At 40.0% G+C, this 24,271-nt stretch overlaps 1 protein-coding gene across 1 annotated transcript in view; it reads left to right on the top strand.

Annotated features, from left to right (window-relative positions):
- Positions 1-9,045: 9,045 nt before the first annotated feature.
- The window catches only part of LOC127456213 (hepatocyte growth factor), a 55,077-nt gene continuing 39,851 nt past the window's right edge, over positions 9,046-24,271 (top strand). The window contains exons 1-4 of the mRNA XM_051724597.1: positions 9,046-9,322; positions 16,213-16,369; positions 16,913-17,025; positions 22,254-22,368. Coding sequence (XP_051580557.1) covers positions 9,274-9,322; positions 16,213-16,369; positions 16,913-17,025; positions 22,254-22,368 — 434 coding nt within the window. The 5' untranslated portion in view covers positions 9,046-9,273. The remainder of the gene's footprint in view (positions 9,323-16,212; positions 16,370-16,912; positions 17,026-22,253; positions 22,369-24,271) is intronic.

Raw genomic sequence — 24,271 nt, 5'->3', positions numbered from 1 at the left:
GCACCACAAAATGATGTGGTTGTGTTGACATCTCACATTTGCTTTTTCTAACACTATCGGTTAGGTTTAGGTTTAGGGTAGGGAGGTCAGAGTTGTTGATTTATAACTCAATAGAGCATTAACCTTAAAAACCTCATCTGTTTGAGAGAACATTTAACTCACTTATAGCTCCACACAGTGGACATTTCACCCCAGAACTGCTGTAATACATTTATTTTGAAAATATGACTGATCATGCAAAAAAGCTGTCTTTTATTTAAGGATAGTGATCATATGAAGCCATTTATTATCACATAGTTGTTTGGCTCCTTTTTAAATCATTATGATAACAGAAATCACACAAATGGCCCTGATCAAAAGTTTACATACCCTTGAATGTTTGGCCTTGTTACAGACACACAAGGTGACATACACAGGTTTAAATGGCAATTAAAGGTTAATTTCCCACACCTGTGGCTTTTTAAATTGAAATTAGTGTCTGTGTATGAATAGTCAATGAGTTTGTTTGCTCTCACGTGGATGCACTGAGCAGGCTAGATACTGAGCCATGGGGAGCAGAAAAGAACTGTGAAAAGACCTGCATAACAAGGTAATGGAACTTTATAAAGATGGAAAATGTATCCAAAGCCTTGAAAATGCCAGTCAGTACTGTTCAATCACTTATTAAGAAGTGGAAAATTCGGGGATCTCTTGATACCAAGCCAAGGTCAGGTAGACCAAGAAAGATTTCAGCCACAACTGCCAGAAGAATTGTTCAGGATACAAAGAAAAACCCACAGGTAACCTCAGGAGAAATACAGGCTGCTCTGGAAAAAGACGGTGTGGTTGTTTCAAGAAGCACAATACGACGATACTTGAACAAAAATTAGCTGCGTGGTCAAGTTGCCAGAAAGAAGCCTTTACTGTGCCAATGCCACAAAAAAGCCCAGTTACAATATGCCCGACAACACCTTGACATGCCTCACAGCTTCTGGCACACTGTAATTTGGAGTGAGGAGACCAATATAGAGCTTTATGGTCACAACCATAAGCACTATGTTTGGAGAGGGGTCAACAAGGCCTATAGTGAAAAGAATACCATCCCCACTGTGAAGCATGGTGGTGGCTCACTGATGTTTTGGAGGTGTGTGAGCTCTAAAGGCACAGGGAATCTTGTGAAAATTGATGGCAAGATGAATGCAGCATGTTATCAGAAAATACTGGCAGACAATTTGCATTCTTCTGCACGAAAGCTGTGCATGGGATGCTCTTGGACTTTCCAGCACGACAATGACCCTAAGCACAAGGCCAAGTTGATGCTCCAGTGGTTACAGCAGAAAAAGGTGAAGGTTCTGGAGTGGCCATCACAGTCTCCTGACCTTAATATCATTGAGCCACTCTGGGGAGATCTTAAACGTGCAGTTCATGCAAGACGACCAAAGACTTTGCATGACCTGGAGGCATTTTGCCAAGACAAATGGGCAGCTATACCACCTGCAAGAATTTGGGGCCTCATAGACAACTATTACAAAAGACTGCACGCTGCCATTGATGCTAAAGGGGGCAATACACATTATTAAGAACTAAGGGTATGCAGACTTTTGAACAGGGGTCATTTCATTTTTTTCATTGTTGCCATGTTTTGTTTTATGATTGTGCCATTCTGTTATAACCTACAGTTGAATATGAATCCCATAAGAAATAAAAGAAATGTGTTTTGCCTGCTCACTCATGTTTTCTTTAAAAATGGTACATATATTACCAATTCTCCAAGGGTATGCAAAATTTTGAGCACAACTGTACATGATGTGGCTCTGAATCAAATTCCAGTTGTTATCAATGTCTTTGCTCGTAGCCTGTAAATGTCTTGCGATGCATCATTCGTGATTTATCATCAGATCCCCATGTTTCTGAAGCAAACAGTACTCGCGAACACCAAACGGCTCATTTGACCACAGGTCTTGTAACTCCAACATCTTCGGTGAGATTCTTCAGACGTCAGCTTGTGCAATCTGGTTGCATCTGCTCTTAGTTATGGTGGTTTAAAGCCTTTCTACGCAGACCAAGAGCTCCTGACATTTTGATCCATGTTACTACATTGTCGTGTTATAGAGAGCTGCTCTGATGTTGAAATTGTTTGCAACTCCCTTCAGATCGAGGCGAAAAGGAGGTGTGAGGGAGATAGACAGTACTTGAGGAAGAGTAGAGGAGTGAATCTCACGAAACCTGACATGAACAAGGTCATACTTCACACCACACGAGTGATATATTGCAGGATGTCCAAGCTGCACCTTTCCATGCAATGAAAGTGAATGGTGAACATTTTCAAAAAGATTTAAATATAGTGAATGAATTGGTATTTGGAGCTTGACAGCCCTTTTTGCCCATCCACTTTCATTGTATGGAAGAGAGCTACATTAATGGGATAGTTCACCCAAAGATATATATATATAAAAAATAAAAAAAAACTGCCCTCATCCCAGATGTGTATGACTTTCTTCTGCTGAACGCAAACGAAGATTTTTAGAAGAATATTTCAGCTCTGTAAGTCCATATAATTATAGTCTACAGGGTCCAAAACTTTTAAGCTAAAAAAGCACATAAATGCAGCATAAAAGTAATCCATACGACTCCAGTTGTTAAATCCATGTCTTCAGAAGCAATATGATAGGTGTGTGTGAGAAACAGATCAATATTTAAGTCATTTTTACTATAAACTCTCCTCCCTGCCCAGTAGGGGCGATATGCACAAAGAATGTGAATCGCCAAAAACAAGAGTAAAAGAAAGTGAAAGTGGAGATTTAAAGTAAAAAATGACTTTAATATTGATCTGTTTCTCACCCACACCTATCATATCACTTCTGAAGACATGGATTATACCACTGGAATCATGACGGTAAAGCTACCGTATTGCAAAAAATGTCATTGTTATTCACATACTTTAATAAAAAATAAATAAAAACATTAAAATAATTGAATTAATTAATTAATGATATAGAATCATAGCTGTGAAGAATTTATCACTCAGAGTAGAATTTGTTCTGATGCCTTTCATTTATGCTGATTTATATATAAAATAATTCTTATGCAAAACATAAGAATCAATAAGAATCTACTGACAATCACTTTTGAGAAAAAAAAAAAAAAAACTGTAAATAGCACCTGCCACACAGCGTGGCTATTTGCACTCCAGTAGTCTGATGTAAACACAGAAATACTACCAACATTTTTTTTTAAAAATAATATGAAGATTGATTTCCTCTCAGTAGCCCCATTCACACATGCAACCAGGTAAATTACAGGGAAATCGTTGGGTTGCCTTTACTGGTAAATGTACCAAATGTGCTACTTTCCATCTTTATCTGTTTTGCTACCATTCACACATCAGCACCAAATTCCGTTAAACTATGTGATGTTGTTTGCCGAAAATGACGTCAACACGGCTGCGCCAGAAATGTGGGCTTTTAGATTGAAAACATGGTGGGGTATGATTTTGTAGCTGAACGTATGTGGTCGGTAATGCTGGTGTTTTTTTTTTTTGTTTTTTTTTGATGAATGTTTTCATTTCTGCACTTGCTCGAGACTCAACGACACTGTATGCGACGACTTTTTATTTATTTATTTTTTTATCCCCTTTTCTCCCAATTTGGAATGCCCAGTTCCCACTACTTAGTAGGTCCTCGTGGTGGCGTGGTTACTCGCCTCAATCCCGGTGGCGCAGGACAAGTCTCAGTTGTCTCCACTTCTGAGATGCATTTTATCACGTGACTCATGCACGACACCGTGGAGACTCACAGCATGTGGAGGCTCATGCTACTCTCCACAATCCACGCACAACTTACCACACGCCCCATTGAGAGTGAGAACCACTCAACGCGACCACGAAGAGGTTACCCCGTGTGACTCTACCCTCTCTAGCAACCGGGCCAATTTGGTTGCTTAGGAGACCTTGCTGGACCTGGAGTTTGCACTTAGTGCACAGAAGATGCTTTTTGTTGCTATTTACACTTATCCAAAAATAAATAAATAAAACACTAATTTTCATTAAAATACTGTCACAATTCACAAAATCACAACGATCCTAAAATAGGCTTGGTTTCCTTAATGTAAAATATAATGCATTTTTTTCCCCTTGTTGATTTTGAGGTCAAGTGTGACCTCAACATGAGATTCACCCAGAGGTACCGAGAGATGAGATGTCAGGATGTGGAGTGATGATGCTGTGTGTCACACACACATACACTGAGTGATTACACCCGTGGGGCCATCAGGCATGTCGTTGGGCATGTGTAGTTGGGTCCCTCCATCATCAGAGGAAGGAGAGAAGCAATACGATCACAAGCCGCATACGACAGTCACATAAACACTACCGCTATTAACTAAACTAATACAAACACACAGCGGGTAAACAACCTGATATAAACAAACATGCCAAACAGAGTGAAAAATTTGCACCCAAACAAAACGCCAAGATGTGTCCAAAAGCAAAACAGCCAATAACACCTGCTTGAGTACGAGTGTGCCACAAATAAACACATGGAGAACACATGGAGAGTATTTCCATTATAAAATAAAGAAGACGAGAGCATCTTGAGTGTAGTGCTGTTTAATAAACAACCTGCTCTCATCCCTCTCTCTTATCTGAAAAACACTTATGTTCTCCTCCAGCATCAATATCGACTTCTATAAATCAAATGAAACGTGATGTATGGTTTTGCCTCAACAACAATAACAATAATGTACATTTTATCTTAAACATCATGGTGAATAGTTGCGATAATGAAATGAAAATATGACAAGATAAATCATAAATAAACCCTTACAAATATTTACCATGGTAACCATGGTGTCTGCCAAAATACCATAGTTAGCCTACTACTACACAAACTTAGGTTTGAACCAGCTTAAATCCTTGTAGCGGTACCATGGTAAAGTGATGGTATCAGATGGTATTAAGTGATTGTGGTTTACCATGGTATTCCAATATACTTCATAGAACACTATGATATTAATACCTTACATGTCAAAAAACATAACATTACCATAGCACTATGTAAAAGAAAAAAGAGAAAGACATAATTCAATAAATAAATAAAAACATGGTGATATCATACTATGTTTGACATCTTTTTGTTGGTTTCAGTGGGGAATACTGTAAAACCATCTCAAATCAAGTCATTTTTATTTGTATAGCACTTTTCACAACACACATCATTTCAAAGCAGCTTTACAGAAGATCATGCATTAACAGAAAATGAAACTGTAATATCTACAAAGTCTTAGAGTCATCATTGTGTAGTTTGATTAAATATGATTGTAAATGGTGTATAAAGATAAATAATTAAATAATAATTGTATTTAGAACCCTAGTGAGCAAGCTGAAGGCGACTGTGGGAAGGAACACAAAACTCCATAAGACGTTGGTTAATGGAGAAAAATAAGCTTGTGAGAAACCAGACTCACTGTGGGGGCCAGTTCTCCTCTGACTAACATCATGAATATAATGGCAATATTACTTATGTATAGTGCAGGTCATGGTTTAAAATGATTAAACTAAGTAAGTGTTAAGGGTCAGTGTTTAAAACAAAGATTTTGTATGAACTGTAAGATTAATGACTAATGTCTTTGAAGTTCATCCTGGATTAACTGCAGAAGTTCACATAGATGCATTGTACTTTGTTAATTGGCTGATGAAGGCTTTTGTTGACAATTAATTGATAGTCTGTGTATTACATTATAAGAGTGTAGTCCATCATTAGACCGAGGAAATGCAGGCAGAGAAGTGAAGTGCATCGCAGTTCAACCTGGCCGGTAATTTTGGTGAGGTCCATCCTAAGTCCAAGGTTCAGGCAGTGGCATATGATGTATCCTATGTCATATGGTTGGAGTTGTCATCAGTTCATCCTCTGAAGTCCATCGTAATAGACTGAAGTGATGTCTGGCTGGCACCGGCTGCTATTAGTCATCATCACACAGCGACACGTAGAAGTGGAGCCCAACACAAAACAGGAACGGCGCTGGATCTGTCCAGTTCTGGTAACCTCAGGATAGGAGTCCCGAGGTTGAGACAGGGAAACAAACTGAACAATATTAGCGTAGATGCCATTCAGTTTTATGCAGAGTTATAGATCATGATAGATGTTTCAGGTTCCGGCAGACCTAACTAAAGCAGCCTAATTGTGAGTTGATGGATAAATTAGGTGTTTGTCTGGCTAAATAGTCTTTAGTCTAGACTTAAACTGAGTGTGTCTGTGTCCTGAACAGTGCGAGGAGTTAATAATATTAAGAAGAGGTAAGAAGATTACAGGGAATACCTCTTTTAAGAGCTTAGTTGGTATTGGATCTAACATAAATGTTGTGGCTTTTGATTTTTGATAAGTTTTGTTAGCTCTTCATGACCAATGACAGTGAAGGATTGAAGTTGCTCATGAGGAAAATTATGAGACACTGTTTTCTGAGGTACTGTGACAGACGATTGCATAATTCCAATTTTATTTCTGATTATTTCAATTTTATCAGTAAAGAAATTCATGACGTCATTACTATTGTACTGCGACGGAATATCTGGTTTAGTTGAGGCTTTATTCCTAACTAATTTAGCCACAGTACTGAATAAACATCTAGGATTGTTGTGGTTATTTTCTATGAGTTTGCTAAAAATGGTATCAAATTAATATTAAATCTCCTTAAACAATGCAAGAAGCTTTCAGAATCTCTGTCTTTTTCATGACAGCAGTGGCTGATATCAAATGATCACAGTTTCTATTTAGCAACAACACTAAACAAAAATTGGTGGTGAAGTAAATATAGCAGAAAAGACTAAGCACTTTCTGCATTGAATAAGTTAAAGCATGAACTTGGCTGGTTAGGACAAAAACTCTGATTACCACAGATAATATACCTTTTATCATGTGTCGTTTGCTATCAGCAGTAGCAGTTTTAACCACCATGCAAACCATGCAATTGCATGGGGCACTGGACATCGGGTGGGCCCCCGCCCCATTAGGAAAGCTCCACAAAAACCGCTTGAGGGGTGACATGTTGTTCTGGGTAAACGTTTGAATACGCTGTTGTCAGCGCTCTCAGAGCAGTTCACGTTAGAGGTCCGCTGGTTCGGGTCAGTTTTTCAAGTAGGACTTTGGGTTCGGGTATGTAATTTATGAAAAAATATATAGTTTCACCCACGCGCTCTCACTCACAGATACACGCGAACAGATGAGTTAGGGGCCGTTCACACTGAATGTGTTTTTGGGTGCGTGTGTTCTGTTTTTCTGCTCCATTGTTTTCCTTTGTAAACACGCTGGACGAACGTCCTTGACTGCTGCACCGCGACTCACTGTTTCTTCAGTGTCTCATACAGGACCGGCACATTTTTTAAAATAATATCAGGTCTCAAAAACGCACGTTTTTGTTTGTTGGGCTGCATTTAGATTGTTTTTAACGCAGGTGTCACAAAGATTTAACGTTCTGAACAATTTCAGGTTGCAAAGAGGTGACTGTTACAATGTTTCACATTATTCTAGAATATTCTGCACCAACAAAAGTTTCAGCACTTGATAAACGGCAATGTTCTGCTTTAGTGTGCTGAGGGGCCGCCGTGCCTTGTATGTTTACTGTTTACTGCTTACATAAAATACAGCCTATTACAACATGATGAACAATACACTTCAGTGTCAGAATATAAGCTTCAGATGACAGAAATATATTATTATTGTATACAACAAATACTCAAAGTAATAATAATAATACTGTATCATATTATAATCACAAACTGGACTACAATGAATAATTGTTGGGTTATAATAATAATAAATAACAACTGAATGTAAAAATGTTAGTGAGTGAAGAAGTAGGTTTTGCACACCCTGTTCATAGTGTTTTGTAAAATATCTATGTTGGTAAATATTGCTTTTTTAAAACTGTATTGTCGAAAAAAGTGGAAACCATGCGTTAATTATCTTGAACCAGAATTTTATTTTATTAAACATTTTGAATGTACAATTTGAATGCAAAATTTTCAAAATGGGGCCCCGGTTTGGTCGGATGCTTGGGGCCTCAGAAATCGTAAACCCGCCCCTGGCCATCAGGTTAGAACATGGTGTGACTGTGGCTGCCTGTAGCCTCCTCTATGTTTCTGTTTGATTTCTGAATACCGAATATAAAAATAAATAAGGCTGGGCACAGAAATGCATCAATTCTTCGACTACAAACTCTTCAGACATGTTTAGTAAGTTCTGTTCTCTGTTGTGTGTGCAGCTGTGTTGTGTTCTGTTGTCACCATCACTGTGGAGGACCTGTTCTTAGATAAACAAAGCGAGTTTTCTCTTGAACGCCCCAATGTCATGAGGGGGCTGTGTGAACTGTTGCTCTCGTGTCCTATAATGAACACACACAGGAGATCAACGGTCAGTTAATATTTAAACTAAATAATACATTCGATTTCAGTTTGTTTCACACCAAATCTTATCGTATGCTTTCATAACAATCATGAGTCTCATGGAATAATTTATTAGACTTCTGAATTATACTTTTGTGTTCTTTTGAAGCTTGAAGAGGTGGTCACCATAAACTGCCATTGTATGACATCACTGAGCACAACACCTATTCACAATTTCTCCCTTTGCATCAAGAAAAAGAAAGAAAGTCAAATAGGGTTATAACAACACAGGGGTGAGTAAACAATGACTGAATTTTCATTTTTGCATGAACTAATCCTTTAACACTCAACTTTAAGTAAACCTCACTAGTCATTATTCCAGTGAATAACTCTACAGATTATGGCATTTTGGGAGAAACTAAATGTTGCAAGGTAATTTATCTCATCTTATTAACTTAAAATAGTGTCCCAGGATTTATCAATTCGCAACTTTATCCCCAAACACCCATGAGGGGTTAGTCAGCATTATACACATCTGTGTTGACGTATTTTCAACACTTTCCATCCGCTCCAATAAATTAGGCAGTCAACAAATATAAACCATCCGCCTATTTTAACTTCCCGGACAGGTTCAAAAGCCTCAGTGTCGATCTGTAAATGTTAATCCGCACTAATAATATGCGGAGAAACAGACATCGGTGGGACTCTTTAAAAGGGCTGCTGAGGAAGAGAGGGGCGGGAGCGCGTGAACCAGAGTCTCCGAGAACGCGCTCACCACTCAGCTTCAGTCAGTCCATCGCGCGCTGCTGGGAGATTCATTTCTTATTCTTTTTATTTAAAGGAGGCGAAAGCTAAGACTTCTGTCATCTTTTGCATTTTGGGGGGTGGTTCACAAACACAAACCTCTACAAAGCGACATGTGGATTTACAAAATGTTGCTCTGCGTGGCCGTTTTGGTTTACTCAGGTAAGTTTTTGAGGGGGACCGATCGGTGTCCCTTTAGGAAAAGGTAACATGTTGTAACGGTGATCTGGAGATGCGCACTTTCTGTGCGCGAGCATGCGGGATGGAATTCAGCAGTATAAAGTGCGTGATTATTAAGTATATGCATGAGATATAGTAGTGAATTGGACGACAGATAAGTTTTTATTCTCAGGATGAACAGCTGTAAATTATCTTAAGTTTTCCAGCACTTACATTTTCATAATTTCTCAATTTTTAAGCCATGCAACCATGCATTCCAATATGTATTTTACAGGATCAAATTACAAATATATCAAAATAACGATATGTTGCAATTAAGCAATAACAGTTCCCAAACATTGCACTACGTTTCACTACGGAAAACTTAGCAGATGTTGACATTCATGATGAGTGGGCCGTTTTTGTGCGCAAACATCTAGATAAATGAGTCATCGACGATGTGCATGGATCGAGAAGGGAGACACTAAGTGTTAGAGAGTGCTGTGCCACCGATGTGGCCTGTAAAACTCTTCATCTGACATCAAAACCGCGTTATTGCGCAATGTTTATTGATTATTCTGAATTATGATTTCTAATCAGGATCAGTTTAATGATGCTGAGGGATCTGGCTGGCCTGTTATTGACTCAGTCTTGTATTGGTGAGTGTAAAGCCTTTGTTCAAATATACTGAGTCATGAAATAGATGTTAAATATAATGATTGTTTCTGAAGGGTGTCCAGATGATCTGTGTAACTGAGCTTCACATACACTGGGATATAAACTATGTTAGTAGTACTACTTTCCAATGATTAACTTTGTTTGTTTGACATTTGCTAAATGTCTTAATTAGCTTACTTATTGTACTGACAGTTCACTACTGAATTCACAGCAAAATAGCAGTCTAAATAAAGTGCATTGAGATTGAAAAAAAAAAAAAAATCTAAAATATGTTACAAAATAAATAAATAAATAATAATAATAATACAATTGTATTCACAAAACAATGGCAGCATGCACTCAACCAGTGCAGTATATTTCTTTTGAACCAGTTCTTTTAATGAACAGTTAAAAGACTCACAAACTCATATTGGTTAGACCAAAATAAATTAATAGGTACTTAATTAATCTAGTTATATTTATGTGTTTATAATATAGTGGCCCTAATATCTATAGCCCAATATTTGTAGCTTTGGTGCTGCTGGCTGAAGTTTTCAGACAGTCCCTTACCACATGGTTCACAGTTTTAGCACGTTTTAGCATAATGTGAGGACTTCTCAGATGATCCCTTACCCACCGTAGGCACAATTTACAACGAATATCAAGGTTAAATTAATGATCTTGAACGATTTTGCGGTGACGCCATCGGACCAGCTTAAATACGAGACAAACAGTGTCCCGTATTGATCCGATACGGGACGATGCCGTATTTTACGGGACGGGTGGCAACCCTGATGATGTCCAGAGATTGGATTGCATTCAGACTAGCACGGCAATGCATGGAGATAGCGCATGCAACGCTATGTGAAGAGATCTTGTCCAAAAAGGACGATTTGTAGCATTGTTGGATTATTGTGTTTGGACAGCGAAATGCAGCCTCTTACTTATGGTCGTTTATGTAAACCTGGAGATATTAACACGATTCGACAATAGAGATCACTGTTGCTCTTAACATTGCAAATGTTCAATTATATCTTTATAATTGGTAATTTGTACTCATGACAGAAAAGATTTTGCGACCCAGCAGACAATGATCTGCGACCCACTTTTGGGTTGCAACCCAGTGGTTGAGAAACCCTGACGCCGGGTTCACACATCCTCCGTGAGCGGCGTTTTTCGTTTCGCCACCCATATTAACAGATTACACCATTCACACTGCAAGTGTAAGTCGTGAGGTGACACATCCCAGAAGCATCCCAGACGCAGCAGTGAGCGGATGATGATCGTAGAAACCATTGGCGCCAATGGTCACCATTATCAACTTAAGTTAACGATGCTTTTGGGAAAGCCCAGACTGATTCAGTGAGTCAATCAGGGAAGATTTCATCTAACTCACGCCGGGTTCACACATCCTCCGTGAGCTTCATTTCGGCGCCCATATTAACAGATTACACCGGTCACCATGCAAGCGTGAGTTGCGAGGTGACGCGTCCCAGAAGTGTCCCAGACGCGGCAGTGAGCGGATAGTTTCCGCGCGGCTCACACTGAGCTCAGCGGCTCTGGATGCAGTACAACACTAAAATAATCTAAAGGAGATTATAGAAAAGACACAAAAGCAAATCAAAATTATTCAAACTGAACCTATAGTACACTACATTTTCTATGTCTGCATGCAAGTAAACTCATTAAAATAACTTAGTAAAGGAAAGAATTAATAAAATGCTGGACCTTTTGCCATTCTGTGGATATAGGTGTACAGTTTAGACACAACATTACCCAGTCACTTCCAAGTGTGCTGATAAAGATGAAGTGCACGTGACTGCTTGCTGTTGTCTCTGAAGCAGCAATAACCTCAGCTCATTATGACCTTATTAAAGAAACAAACTGGCGTAGGACCCCATAAATAACTTTATTTTCTGCGCAGAAGCGCTGCTGTCTTTCACGGAAGAGACGCAGCCAATGCTAATGTCCAACGTGACTGCCTCGCTCACGCCACACTCGTGCAGGATGTGTGAACCCGGAGTGAGTTAGACGAAATCTTCACTGATTGACTCACTGAATCAGTCTGGGCTGCATTTCCCAAAAGCATCGTAAGCTTAAGTTGATCGTAGCGACCATTGGCGCCAATGGTTTCTACAGTCAACATCCGCTCTTTTCCATGTCTGGGACTCTTCTGGGACACATCACCTCACGACTCACGCTTGCAGTGTGAACGGTGTAATCTGTTAATATGGGTGCCGAAACGAAAACGCACCGCTCCCGCCTTGCTCACGGAGGATGTTTGAACTCGGCGTTAAGCTTACGATGTTTTTGGGAAACGCAACCCAGACAGGTTAAGGAATCAACATTTGACTCACTTATTGAACTGATGCAAAGTCTTTCTAGCAATTGAGTCAACTTGCGGCCATCTTTGGAACGCTCTCGGGAAGCTATTCCCAGTCATGAAAGTGCAGCTCCTATCTCCTATCAAAAATGGTTGGACAAGATTACGATCATAGAACATATCTCAAATCAGTAGTAAAATCGGACAACATTGGAATCATAAATTGCGCTTCTTTACCTCAGATTACGCTGAAAAAATGCAATTTTCCCGGGTTGTATAGCTAATGCACATGCACGTTGTCGAGTTGATTGACAGGTGATGTCTGTATCTAAAAGGTGATTGGCACTTATACCTTTAAGGCGGGACTTCCTTTCTACATCCATTGACCGTTGGGCGTTCCAATTTCTCATGTTCATTTTAATATAAGTGGACCGTCTCTGCTAAATAGTCTCTGAATGAAGTTATTATTACTTTAAGAAATAAAGCACATTTTACCGGTTTTACTGTCAAGGCACTGAATTGCATGAAAGGTTTGTAAAGTAAATGGTATGTTCTGATCAGTCCATTAGTATAGCTTAAGTTTCATGTCTTGTGCACTGTCAAACTCCCAGTCCTCTTGCTTTATCTGTTCTGTACAGGCTTATTTTTCTATAATAGACTCTTATGCATATGTGAAGTTCAGCTGGAGTCTTTACAAAGAGCATGACTGCTGGTTTTGGGTCAGTTTTAGAGCTGAGGCTGGGTGTAATGTACCTTGCTTGGTCTACCATCAGTGTTTAGCACACTTGTGCCTGGGCTTACGACGTGGTCTGTTGGCGTGAACCCTGCACTCTCTAACCATATGTTAGACAGATAACTCAGTTCTGAAGACTGCAGCTGGCTAGGTCCTGGTTTCAGAAGGTTTGGTGTTGGTCTGTAGAATCAGAGGCAGTTCCTGTGGCCTTCTCAATCTACCATACAGTAGACAGTGATAGATGCATTTGTATCCTGTTATGCACGCAAGATTAATCTTATGATAAAGCCAACTCAAACAGCTCATTTTCTGCTCTACTTCCTTTAATAGCAAATTAAACATTCATTTTTTAAACACGATTAGGTCGTGATCAATAGCATTGTGTGAGGTAGAGAGTGAAATGTAAGTTATTCATGTCTGGAAATCTTCTTCTGATGCACTCCGTAACAGCGTTGTCATATCTCATTCAAACATATGCATCACAGAATACGGCATGTGTTGCAAACGGTATTGAGACACTTGAGAGCCAATGAGCATATGACATCACTGTCGTAAAACCATTGGTCGTAATGCCTCTTGAGGTGTCAATTTTTGAATTTTGAAAAGGAAAATAATGCGGGTTGACTGTTATGGCGGGCGCGATGGCGGATGGAGATGGATACCATTGAATAAAAGGCTTGAATTTGGGTCTGTTCTTCACAGAAAGCAATCTGAAGATTAGGAATATAGCTGACAAATTTATGGATTATTTTTATTATTGTTTTTTGCGTGTTTTATGGTTTATTTAGTTTTTTGGCATATTCTGAAAACTCCTTTTGTGTTCCGTGGCAAACAAAAATGAAATAATTTGCTTAATAAATGATTTAATGATTACAGAGGTTTTATTCATTTTAACATTTTAAGGTTTAGTCTTGGTTAAAGTGATATAATCCTTTAAAACGTTGTATTGAAATCCCACAGAACTGAATGAAACCATTAAAATGTTATATTATTATGTCAACTGCGTGAAATAAATGTGATGGCATTTAACTAATCTCATTGATTATAAATTAAATATAATGAACTGATCAATTCTATGAATTCAATATTTATCAATTCAAACAGTACACATAAACATTTGTACGTTTGTGACGAGGAGGAGGGCGTGGCCGGGCTGTGATGGAGCAGGGGCGGCACTGAATCATCATATCAGCGAGAGAGTGAGATAAGGGGGCAGACAGAGGTGCCTGTTCGAGAGAGAGAGAGACGCACGCAGCCGCGCTGCACGTTTGTTTATGTTGGTTTTAAGTTTACCATTAAACTTAATGTTTACTGTTCAGCCGGTTCCCGCCTCCTCCTTGCCCATCCTTTATGTGTTACAGTGATGCCGAAACCCGGGAGGGAGGAGGGATGCACTGTCACGGAGTACTCGCTGCTGCCATCCACCAGGGGACGGAGGGGTTGCTGCCAGCCAGCGAGAGCCAGAGGAACCGCGGCTGTCTGCCGAGAAGGGGAGGAGCGGTTCTGTCCACCAGGGGCCGGAGGACTCGCTGCCGTCTGCCAGGAGAGGCGCGATGGCAGACGAGCGGTTGAGGACCAGATGACAGCGTGTCTGGGAGCCGGCGAGCAAGTTCTTCTCTCTCTCTCTCCTCTCTCTCTCTGTGTGTCTCCTCTCGCCCTTTCGTCTCTCCCCACGCCTCCCTTCGTCTCTCCCCCAGGTTCACAGGAGGCGGGGTGGGCCACTGGCTGGCAGAACGGCCGGAAGGGGCAGCGTCTCCCCTCAAGAGATGGCGGGGTGGGGGGAGTTAAGTCAGACCGGTTGCGCCCCGGCCTGAATCGGGTGGGGGAGGAGTGTGACGAGGATGAGGGCGTGGCCGGGCCATGATTGAGCACGGCCGGCGCTGAATCAGCTGATCAGCGGGAGAGCGAGATAAAGGGGCGGCTGAAGGCGCTGGTTCGAGAGAGAGAGAGACACATGCGGCCACGCTGCACGTTTGTTTATGTTGGCTTTAAGTTTACCACTAAACTTAATGTTTACTGTTCAACCGGTTCCCGCCTCCTCCTTGCCCATCCTTTACGTGTTACAGTGGTGCCAAAACCCGGGAGGGAGGAGGGATGTGCTGTCGCGGAGTCCTCGCCGCTGCCATCCACCAGGGGAGCAGCCGCGGCCGTCTGCCTGGGGACGGTGGGGTTGCTGCCAGCCAGTGAGAGCCAGAGGAACCACGGCCATCTGCCGAGAAGGGGAGGAGCAGTTCTGTCCACCAGGGGCCGGAGGACTCGCTGCCGTCTGCCAGGAGAGGCGCGATGGCAGACGAGCGGTTGAGGACCAGATGACAGCGTGTCTGGGAGCCGGCGAGCAAGTTCTTCTCTCTCTCCTCTCTCTCTCTGTGTCTCCGTTCGCCCTTTCCCTCTCCCTACGCCTCCCCTCGTCTCTCCCCCAGGTTCACAGGAGGCGGGGTGGGCCACTGGCTGACAGAACGGCCGGAAGGGTAGCGTCTCCCCACAAGAGATGGTGGAGTAGGGGGAGTTAGTCAGACCGGTTGTGACCCGGCCTGAATCGGGCAGGGGAAGAGTGTGACGAGGATGAGGGCATGGCCGGGCCATGATGGAGCATGGCTGGCGCTGAATCGGCTGATCAGCAGGAGAGCGATATAAAGGGGCGGCCGGAGGCGCTGGTTCGAGAGAGAGACACATGCGGCCGTGCTACATGTTTGTTTATGTTGGTTTTAAGTTTACCATTAAACTTTATGTTTACTGTTCAACTGGTTCCCGCCTCCTCCTTGCCCATTCTTTATGTGTCACAACGTCTCTATATGCTGTCAAAACGTCAATTTCGGTGTCTATGCAAATGTAAGAGAATGTTAGAACCAAATTTTATGTAAGAATACATACAAATTCTCATGAGATCACGTTGTTCTATATGATTTTAAAGGCTACATTGTTATACTTTGTCATATTTTGTACTTTAAATACATAATCCTGTTACAAGTATTCCACGTTTTTTACTTTTTTTTTTTCGAAATAATTTTTTGTGGAAATCAACATCATACCACAAACGCTCTCAATTGAGCTTAACCTGTATTGAACCCGGAACATTCCTTTAAGAGAAATAAAATCACGTTCCATCTGTTATTAAACAGATGTTTGGATTCAACTAAAACAGTAGCTCTCTCATCCTGGTACATGTGTTCTGTGTGGCAGAAACAAAGCGGCATGCCCTGCAAGACTACCAGAAGACGGATGGCGTGTGCTTGGTCACGCCACCTGATTTGTCCTACATGTCCAAAGGGCGCAAGATGAGCGTGGGAAAGTGTGCACGTCGCTGTAGTCGCAGCAGGAAGCTCCAGTTCACCTGCAGGTACAGAGGTCCAGAAAGGTCAATGCACAGACACCCCACCTTACAAGTAACTATAAACAGCCACTGCAGAGGCTCTAAAAAGCATCTAAATATACAGTAAGAAGCAGCACACTCCTAGTTTTCTCTTTTCAAGCACGCTCTGATTTGAAACAGCATTTATTTAGCTAATTGTGTACAACACAGTGTTAGAGGAAGCAGCTGGAATCTATTTCATCAGTGGAAATTGACGTTCAGCAGTCCAACTATTTCCTATTTTGAGGTCAATGACCTCTCGTTACTTCTGCAATAGAACAAAATGCTGGCCTTCATATACTGGAATTGCATAATGCATGACATTTGGCCTTTAACACTTCCAATGCTTGCATTTTTTTGTGGAGATGCCATCTTGCTTTAAAAATTCAAAGATTAGGCAATAAGAACTATTTTATGCATTGTTTGAAGTAATGGGAATACTGATGGCATCAAGTGTGACAATTCACCTCTGCTACCATCTTCTTGTTTTCATATGCATCATATTAACATCTGTGCCATATGTCTCTACAGAGCATTCAGCTTTGATCAGAAAAATGCAAAGTGTCATTTGCTGTCCTACGACAGCCTCACCTTTGGTGTCCGCTTGGAGAATGACTTCAACTTCGATCTTTATGAGAAGAAAGGTAAAAGGATTCATTGCCATGAAGCCTGACCTCTATTAGGCCAGAGGGCGATTTTTCGTAGGAATGCATGATATATCTGAGACAAAATTGGTATTGGTCAATATTAGTGTTGTAGGCATCAGTCTAATTAGGCCGAAATTAGAGGTAGACCTTATAAGGCCCTGTGATGGACTGGCCACCTGTCCCTTCGGCCCGAGACAGCTGGGATAGGGTCCAGCACTACCAATGACCCTACATAGGACAAGCGGCTATAGAAAATGGATGGATAATATAAGGGCTGTTTTTTCCTATTCAAACAGTATACTCTTTTTCTTTGCCAGTTTTTGAAAGAACTGAAAACTTATCAATCTGTTACTGTACATTAATTTTTTTTTAATGTCTGATACCATCTACAGAATGCAAATTTAGGGCCCTATTTTTTTCCCAAATTCCATTTTATTTAATTTTTTCCATATTCCATGTTTTCCATTTTATTTTCTCTGAATTCCAGGTTTTAAAGTTTAATTACATTTTATCATAAATAAATAAATAAATAAATAAATAAATAAAAAACTCTCTAATCAAATTAATTCTTATAATTTTTATCAATGAAAACAGAACAATTATTTTTTAAAATACCATTGCATTATTTTTTATTAAATGAAAAGCATCTATACTGATCCTCACACAATCCAAAACACAAAACTGTATTTCTTTTGTTTTTATTATTATTATTATTATTATTATTATTATTATTATTATTATTTGATACAGTGCTGCACTGATGAAACACTTGCTTGAGATATTGCTTAAATATAATGTAATTATTATTGATATATTATTATTATCATTACTACTACTACTACTACATTGACTATTATATTTTACTAAAAAGAAGTAATATATTTTTGTCGCATTTTTTCAATTTCATGCACCTAATTAAATGGAGCTTTTATTTGGGCTTTTTTTTGGAAAATCTCATGTTTTTGACAACTTCACTTCTCACTTCTGGAAAAGCAGTTAGCTATATAGGCTTATGCGCTTATTAAACTGCAAAAGTCTATGATGTAACTTTATAAATATATAGTCTGAATGTGCTGCGCTTCACAGTGAATAAAGTGCTCTGCTCTTTGTCATTCATGCACACACAGTGCACGTGATGTTAATGATGCTGTTAGTGTATGAGCGGCAGCTTCTCGCATTCACTTATTATTGAATAACGCAGCTCAGGCAGACCGTAAATCTCAACTTTTTGTGGTTTAATCATCACACTAGGACATATTACGATTTGAATCTGATTAATTGAGCATTTATACTTTAATTTCATCCCAAATATTTCAAATGTCATAACATTCCTCGTTTTATAGTTAATTCCGCTTCTATGACTGGATTCCGCAATTCCGTTTTAGTTTCAATGTTTTTCTTTAAACAATCTATAATAATAATAATAATAATAATAATAATAAAGATTTAATATAGATAGTATAGATTTATAATTGCAGCCATCATTTTGGTTATCAACCATATTTGTAATAATAAGCCAAAATTTTGGTGCATGCCTATTTTTTAAACTAGTGATTTATTTATGTGTGTTTTAAATGGCGCCGATAACTAGAGAGAAGGGTGGCTGATATAATAATGATATACTGTATTGTAACGGGGTAAGGTGGGCAAGGAGGAGGTGGGAACCGGCAGAACAGTCAACATAAACATTAATGACATAAACTCAACTTAAAACTACATAAAACACATAAACACACACACACATACACACAGCAGTGTGTCTCTCTCTCTCTCTCGAACTGGCACCTCCGGCTCGTCTTTATCCCCCCTCCTGGCTGATTAGCCCAATTCAGTGCCGGGCGTGTGTCCTCATGGCCCGGCCCACCCTGCTTCTCATCACACTCCTCCATCACCCGACTCAGGCCGGGGAAACCCTGGCATGACGTACTCCCCTCCCTTTCTGGAGGGGGGGCGTTGCCTTTCCGGCCACGCCTGCCGGCAGGTTTTACCCACCTTTCTATAGCCCTGGGAGAGACGAGGGGAGGGAAAGAGCGAGGCAGAGCGACAGAGAGAGAGAGAGAGAGGAGAGAGAGAGAAAACTGGCTCGCCGGTCCCCGGACACGCCGTCGTCTGGTCCTCAGCCACTCCTCCGACCTCTGGTGGGCGACAGCTCGCTCTTCCCCTGTTGGACGGCAGCGAGTCCTCCAACCCCTGATGGACGGAACGGCTCCTCCCCTTTCTCGGCAGACGACAACGGTTCCTCCGACTCTCGCCGGTCGGCAGCGACCCCTCCGTCCCCAGGCAGACGGCCACAGCTGCTCCCCTGGCAGATGGCAGCAGCGAGGAATCCACGACAGTGCATCCCTCCTCCTTCCTGGGTTTCGGTACCAATGTATCGGGGTAAGGTGGGCAAGGAGGAGGCGGGAACCGGCAGAACAGTCAACATAAACTTTAATGACTTAAACTCAAAACAACATAAAACACATAAACGCACACTCAGCGGCTGCGTGCGTCTCTCTCAAACTGGCGCCTCCAGCTCGTCTTTATCCCCCTCCCAGTTGATTAGCCCGATTCAGGGCCAGCCATGTGTCCTCACGGCCCAGCCCGCCCTCCTCCTCGTCACATGTATAAATGATATCACACATGGTAAATATCTTATGCAGTTTTGCTACTTAATGTAAATTGATCGTTTTAAGGATTTTTAGATATTTTTTCCAGAAAAAATTTAAATTCTCATTAAGAATAACATTTTTGCAGTACATCTTTGCTCTAATATCAAAGGTCTTACTAGAGATAAAAGTTATGCACAGGTGAATTTTCTTCATATAATATATCATAAAATATAATCGCGCCTGGTAGCAGATGCATGTAAAGGCAAGAAAGAGCATTTTAGCTTAGCATAAAGCTAAATGTTCACATTACAATTTACACAAGATGAACTATTTCTGCTGCTCCAAACTTACTTCAAAACCCCACAGAGTTTACACAACCACATCCTTTTCTGATCGTATGTGGATTCTGTTCATAGAATGAGCCAGAAAATATATTATTTGTAGCTTTCTATACAATGTTAAAGGCTACATTGGCTAGCATTTCTTGTACAAAATACCCTAACTGCATAAAAACATTGATAAGGTATATAATCGTGTATTTACTGGATTTATGTTTCATCTGTCAAAGCGTTTCTAACTGTTTTTTTGTTAAGCTGTAGAAACAAGATGTAGCTCCTCTATTAAGCTCCCAAGGGAAACTTCCTCAATGATTGTATGTGCACATTAGCAATCGCATTTTCTCACAAAAAGACCGAATCAAACTATGATGATCAAATCAAGTGATGTTGAGCGCCAAGCAGAATCTTTTTAATGCTGCACTTTATACTCAAGAAGAGTGAAGTTAAAAACAAACTGTCCATTATTTGGCTATACCGAATATTCAGTGTAGCAGTTTGCGAATCTCCGCCCACACAGAAGACACTGCCAAACCAAGCACTTCCTATTGGTCAACTCTGTGAATTTGCCCGTCAAGGTTCACCAAACGTCAACTCCACGCGAAATCAACAAAGGGAAATTTTTCGCCAACGAAAGTCCATTGAGAGAAAATCACAGTCGTGTGGACTCCCATTGAGTTGTATTTCACCAACGGAATTTCACCATGCGAAGGTAAATGTGACCGTGCCTTAAGTGTCATGTGTGTTTGCTGAGCCTTACGTTGCACATAACAACAAAACGAACTGTATTGGTCATTATATGTCTCTGACGTTTCCTTCACATGCAAACGGGTGATTCTTGGCACCGTTGCGGCTTGCGAAATGAATCGGCCAAATGGGAAAATACATCGGCCAATGCCGATCTTTTCTAAAAACATCAAATATCAGTCTATTTATCGGCCACTATTTGAAAACCTTTTTCATCTCAATACAAAGACATCTAATGCTGGCATTATCCAGCAACGAGAGCTTTCAGACTGTGAAGAACTGTTCCCAAACCTAAGCCAAGTATGAGACTCTTAAGGATTAATTAAGTTTCAGTGTGAACAAATGTGAGATCGGTGCCCATGTGAGGATGACACACACATGCAACAACAAACTCCATCAACACGTTCATTCTTAGTGTGATATGACACAGCAGCAAAATAAATTAACTCTTAGTCACTAGCAGTACAAATGCCCCTGTTATCTTTTTTACTCCTTATATACCCAAAATACTGCAGATCTTTAGAAATCTTAAAGGATTAGTTCACCCAAAAATGAAAATTCAGTTATTTGGTTGACAAATACTCTAAATATTTGTCAACTATTTGTATATATTTGTAAAATATATATTTTTATCGCATGTCGTTTGCCGTCATGTTAGGACACGATGTGACTGTGATGTCCTGTAGCCTCCTCTATGATTCTGTTTGATTTCTGAATACCGAATATAAAAAAAATAAATAAGGCTGGGCATAGAAATGCATCAGTTCTTCGACTACAAACTCTTTAGACATGTTTAGTAAGTTCTGTTCTCTGTTGTGTGTGCAGCTGTGTTGTGTTCTATTGTCACTATTGCTGTGGAGGACCTGTTTTTAGATAAATAAAACAAGTTTTTGCTTGAACGCACCATTTCCTCAAGGGGGCAGCGTGAACTGTTGCTCTCGTGTCCTATCATGAACGTTCACAGGAGATCAACGGTCAGTGAACATTTAAACTAAATAATACTTTAGATTTCAGTTTGTTACTCACCAAATCTTATCGTATGCTTTCATAACAATCATGAGTCTCATGGAATAATTTATTAGACTTCTGAATTATACTTTTGTGTTCTTTTGAAGCTTGACGAGGTGGTCACCATAAACTGCCATTGTATGACATCACTGAGCACAACACCTATTCACAATTTCTCCATTTGTGTTATGAAAAAGAAAGAAAGTCATATAGGGTTATAACAACACAGGGGTGAATAAACAATGACTGAATTTTCATTTTGGGTGAATTAATCCTTTAAGCACTGCATTTTTTAAGACTAGACACTTACAGCTCATGATCATGTTATTCATGACCCAAAAACACAAAGTTCAGACTTGGGTCTCTGTTGACTTTGCTTGTCTAAATCTACTGCTGACAAACTCATAGATTTCTTCAATTCTTTTAATAAACTTCGACCTAGTCAGACGCATGAGTTCACATCAGTTTACTTTCTCTATTCTCTAATAAATCTCGAGTTTTTGTTGTACCACTAAAATGTGGCTTTGCACTTGTCATCCAATAGACTTTGTGAGAGAGTGCATCATTGGCAATGGCCTCAACTATAAAGGGAAGAGATCAGTGACCAAGAGTGGAGTTCAATGTCAACACTGGAATTCAAAAACTCCTCATGAACACAAGTAAGTGCTTACTCACCCCATTCTGTGTTCGCTCTCTTTCTATGGGCAATTAAACTCAATTACCCACTCTTTGGTGGTTGCACTCAAGTGCAGATAGCTTTTAACATCTCCTTGGTATGTTGCAGCTTATTTATGTATGCACACTATTTGCTATTAGATAGCTAATGGCAAAACAGACTCCAAGAGTCATAAAAATCTCTATCAGTCTCTAATGATTTGAGCTGTCTCACTGGCTATGAGTTGTTCTTGCTTAGCTTATATGTGACAGTGAGTGCAGCTCTGCGATTCTCAGAAGTGGAGCGCCAACGGAGACAATTAGGTCAATGACAGCAATACATTTCCAAACAATTGCTTCCGTACATACGCCACCAAAATAGACGTTTGTGTACGATAATGCCTATGTATAAACATTTCAACACAAGTTTACCCAAAATATACATATTTGTATACACAGAGTTCTAAAAATAAACAATCTGAAGCCATATGCAATTCTGGAGCAGATGTCATGTTTAGAGGATTTGAGGTTTTGTGTGTAAGTGGGAGTTTGACAGAAAGCAGCACACGACTGAGATAAGATACGTAATGCAGAACGCATCTTTAATAATGATTCATTACAGAAAGGAATTCATTAGCAATGGCAACACAAACCTGGTGCTGGTGACTTACTGCTTGAACCTAATTTTTGCAGGTACAGTAGCAAGAAAAATTATGTGAACCTTTTGAAAATTACCTAGATTTATGAATAAATTTGTCTTAAAATCTGGTTTGATCTTCATCTAAGTTGCAATAATGAACGAACACAATCTGTTTTAACTAATAACACACACATTGTTGTATTGTCCTTGTACATACTGAATACATAATTTAAAGATTCATAGTGTAGGTTGGAAAAAGTATGTTAACCCCTAGGCTAATGACATCAACAAATGCTAATTAGAGTCAAGAGTTGGCAAACCTGGCATCCAATGAATGAAACGAGATTGGAGGTGTGGGTTAGAGCTACTTTGACTTATAAAAAGCACTCAAACATTTTGAGTTTGCTATTCACAAGAAGCATCTGTTGACGTGGACCATGCCTCGCAAAAAAAGAGATTTCATCAGAGATCTACTTTTTCATCATGTTATTGCAGCAACATCTGCCATGTACAATAAAGGCTATACATCATCGCAATACCTGCATTTCAGTAGTCTGTAGTGAAATTTGACGATTCTCAAAACCAGCTTCAAAACCGCAAAAAATAATAACACTAACTAATATGTTAATTATGGAAGAATGTTTTCAAGTTCTTAAATATTCAAGACTAGTAAACAGTCAGTAATAAAATAACAATAAAACAATCCGGTGCTATTTTAACAGCTTTAAAAGTTTTTAACAGCAGTTTCAAGTATTCAAATAAACATTCAGAATGAAATGCAACATAAAACTACTACTGGTCTTCACTGTAGGATTATAATACATTAATACTATTTAAAGCTACTAAAGTTACTCAGTCAAGAGCAGTGAGTGTTTTCTCGTTTTCTTGTTATGGTTGTTTATTATAATAATGACACACTAGACGGCAGCAGCTTACATTTATACTTACAAATCCCACATTTTAATTCAAATCCACAAATCTCCACTGTTTACGTTCACTTTAGACATCACTCTCTGTGTTTACATGAATACAATGTATTTGACCATTCAGGTGTGCATTAGCACGAGCATGTTCAGCACACACACATACGCCGCCTGTCAATCAAACAGGGCGCAGCTGTTACTAGATCGCTTGCGAATTATACAATTATGCACTCTGGATTATTTTCAACAGCAGAATAAGAATATGAACTTTCTAATAAGTGTCACAGACCTAGCCTATCACAAATATAGCCATATATAGGAAAATTCTCTTTCACTTACCCCTTC

Source organism: Myxocyprinus asiaticus, chromosome 18, assembly GCF_019703515.2.
Source record: "Myxocyprinus asiaticus isolate MX2 ecotype Aquarium Trade chromosome 18, UBuf_Myxa_2, whole genome shotgun sequence".
Taxonomy (NCBI): domain Eukaryota; kingdom Metazoa; phylum Chordata; class Actinopteri; order Cypriniformes; family Catostomidae; genus Myxocyprinus; species Myxocyprinus asiaticus.
The sequence above is the reverse complement of the archived record's forward strand: the minus strand, read 5'-3'. Positions and strand labels throughout refer to the sequence as shown.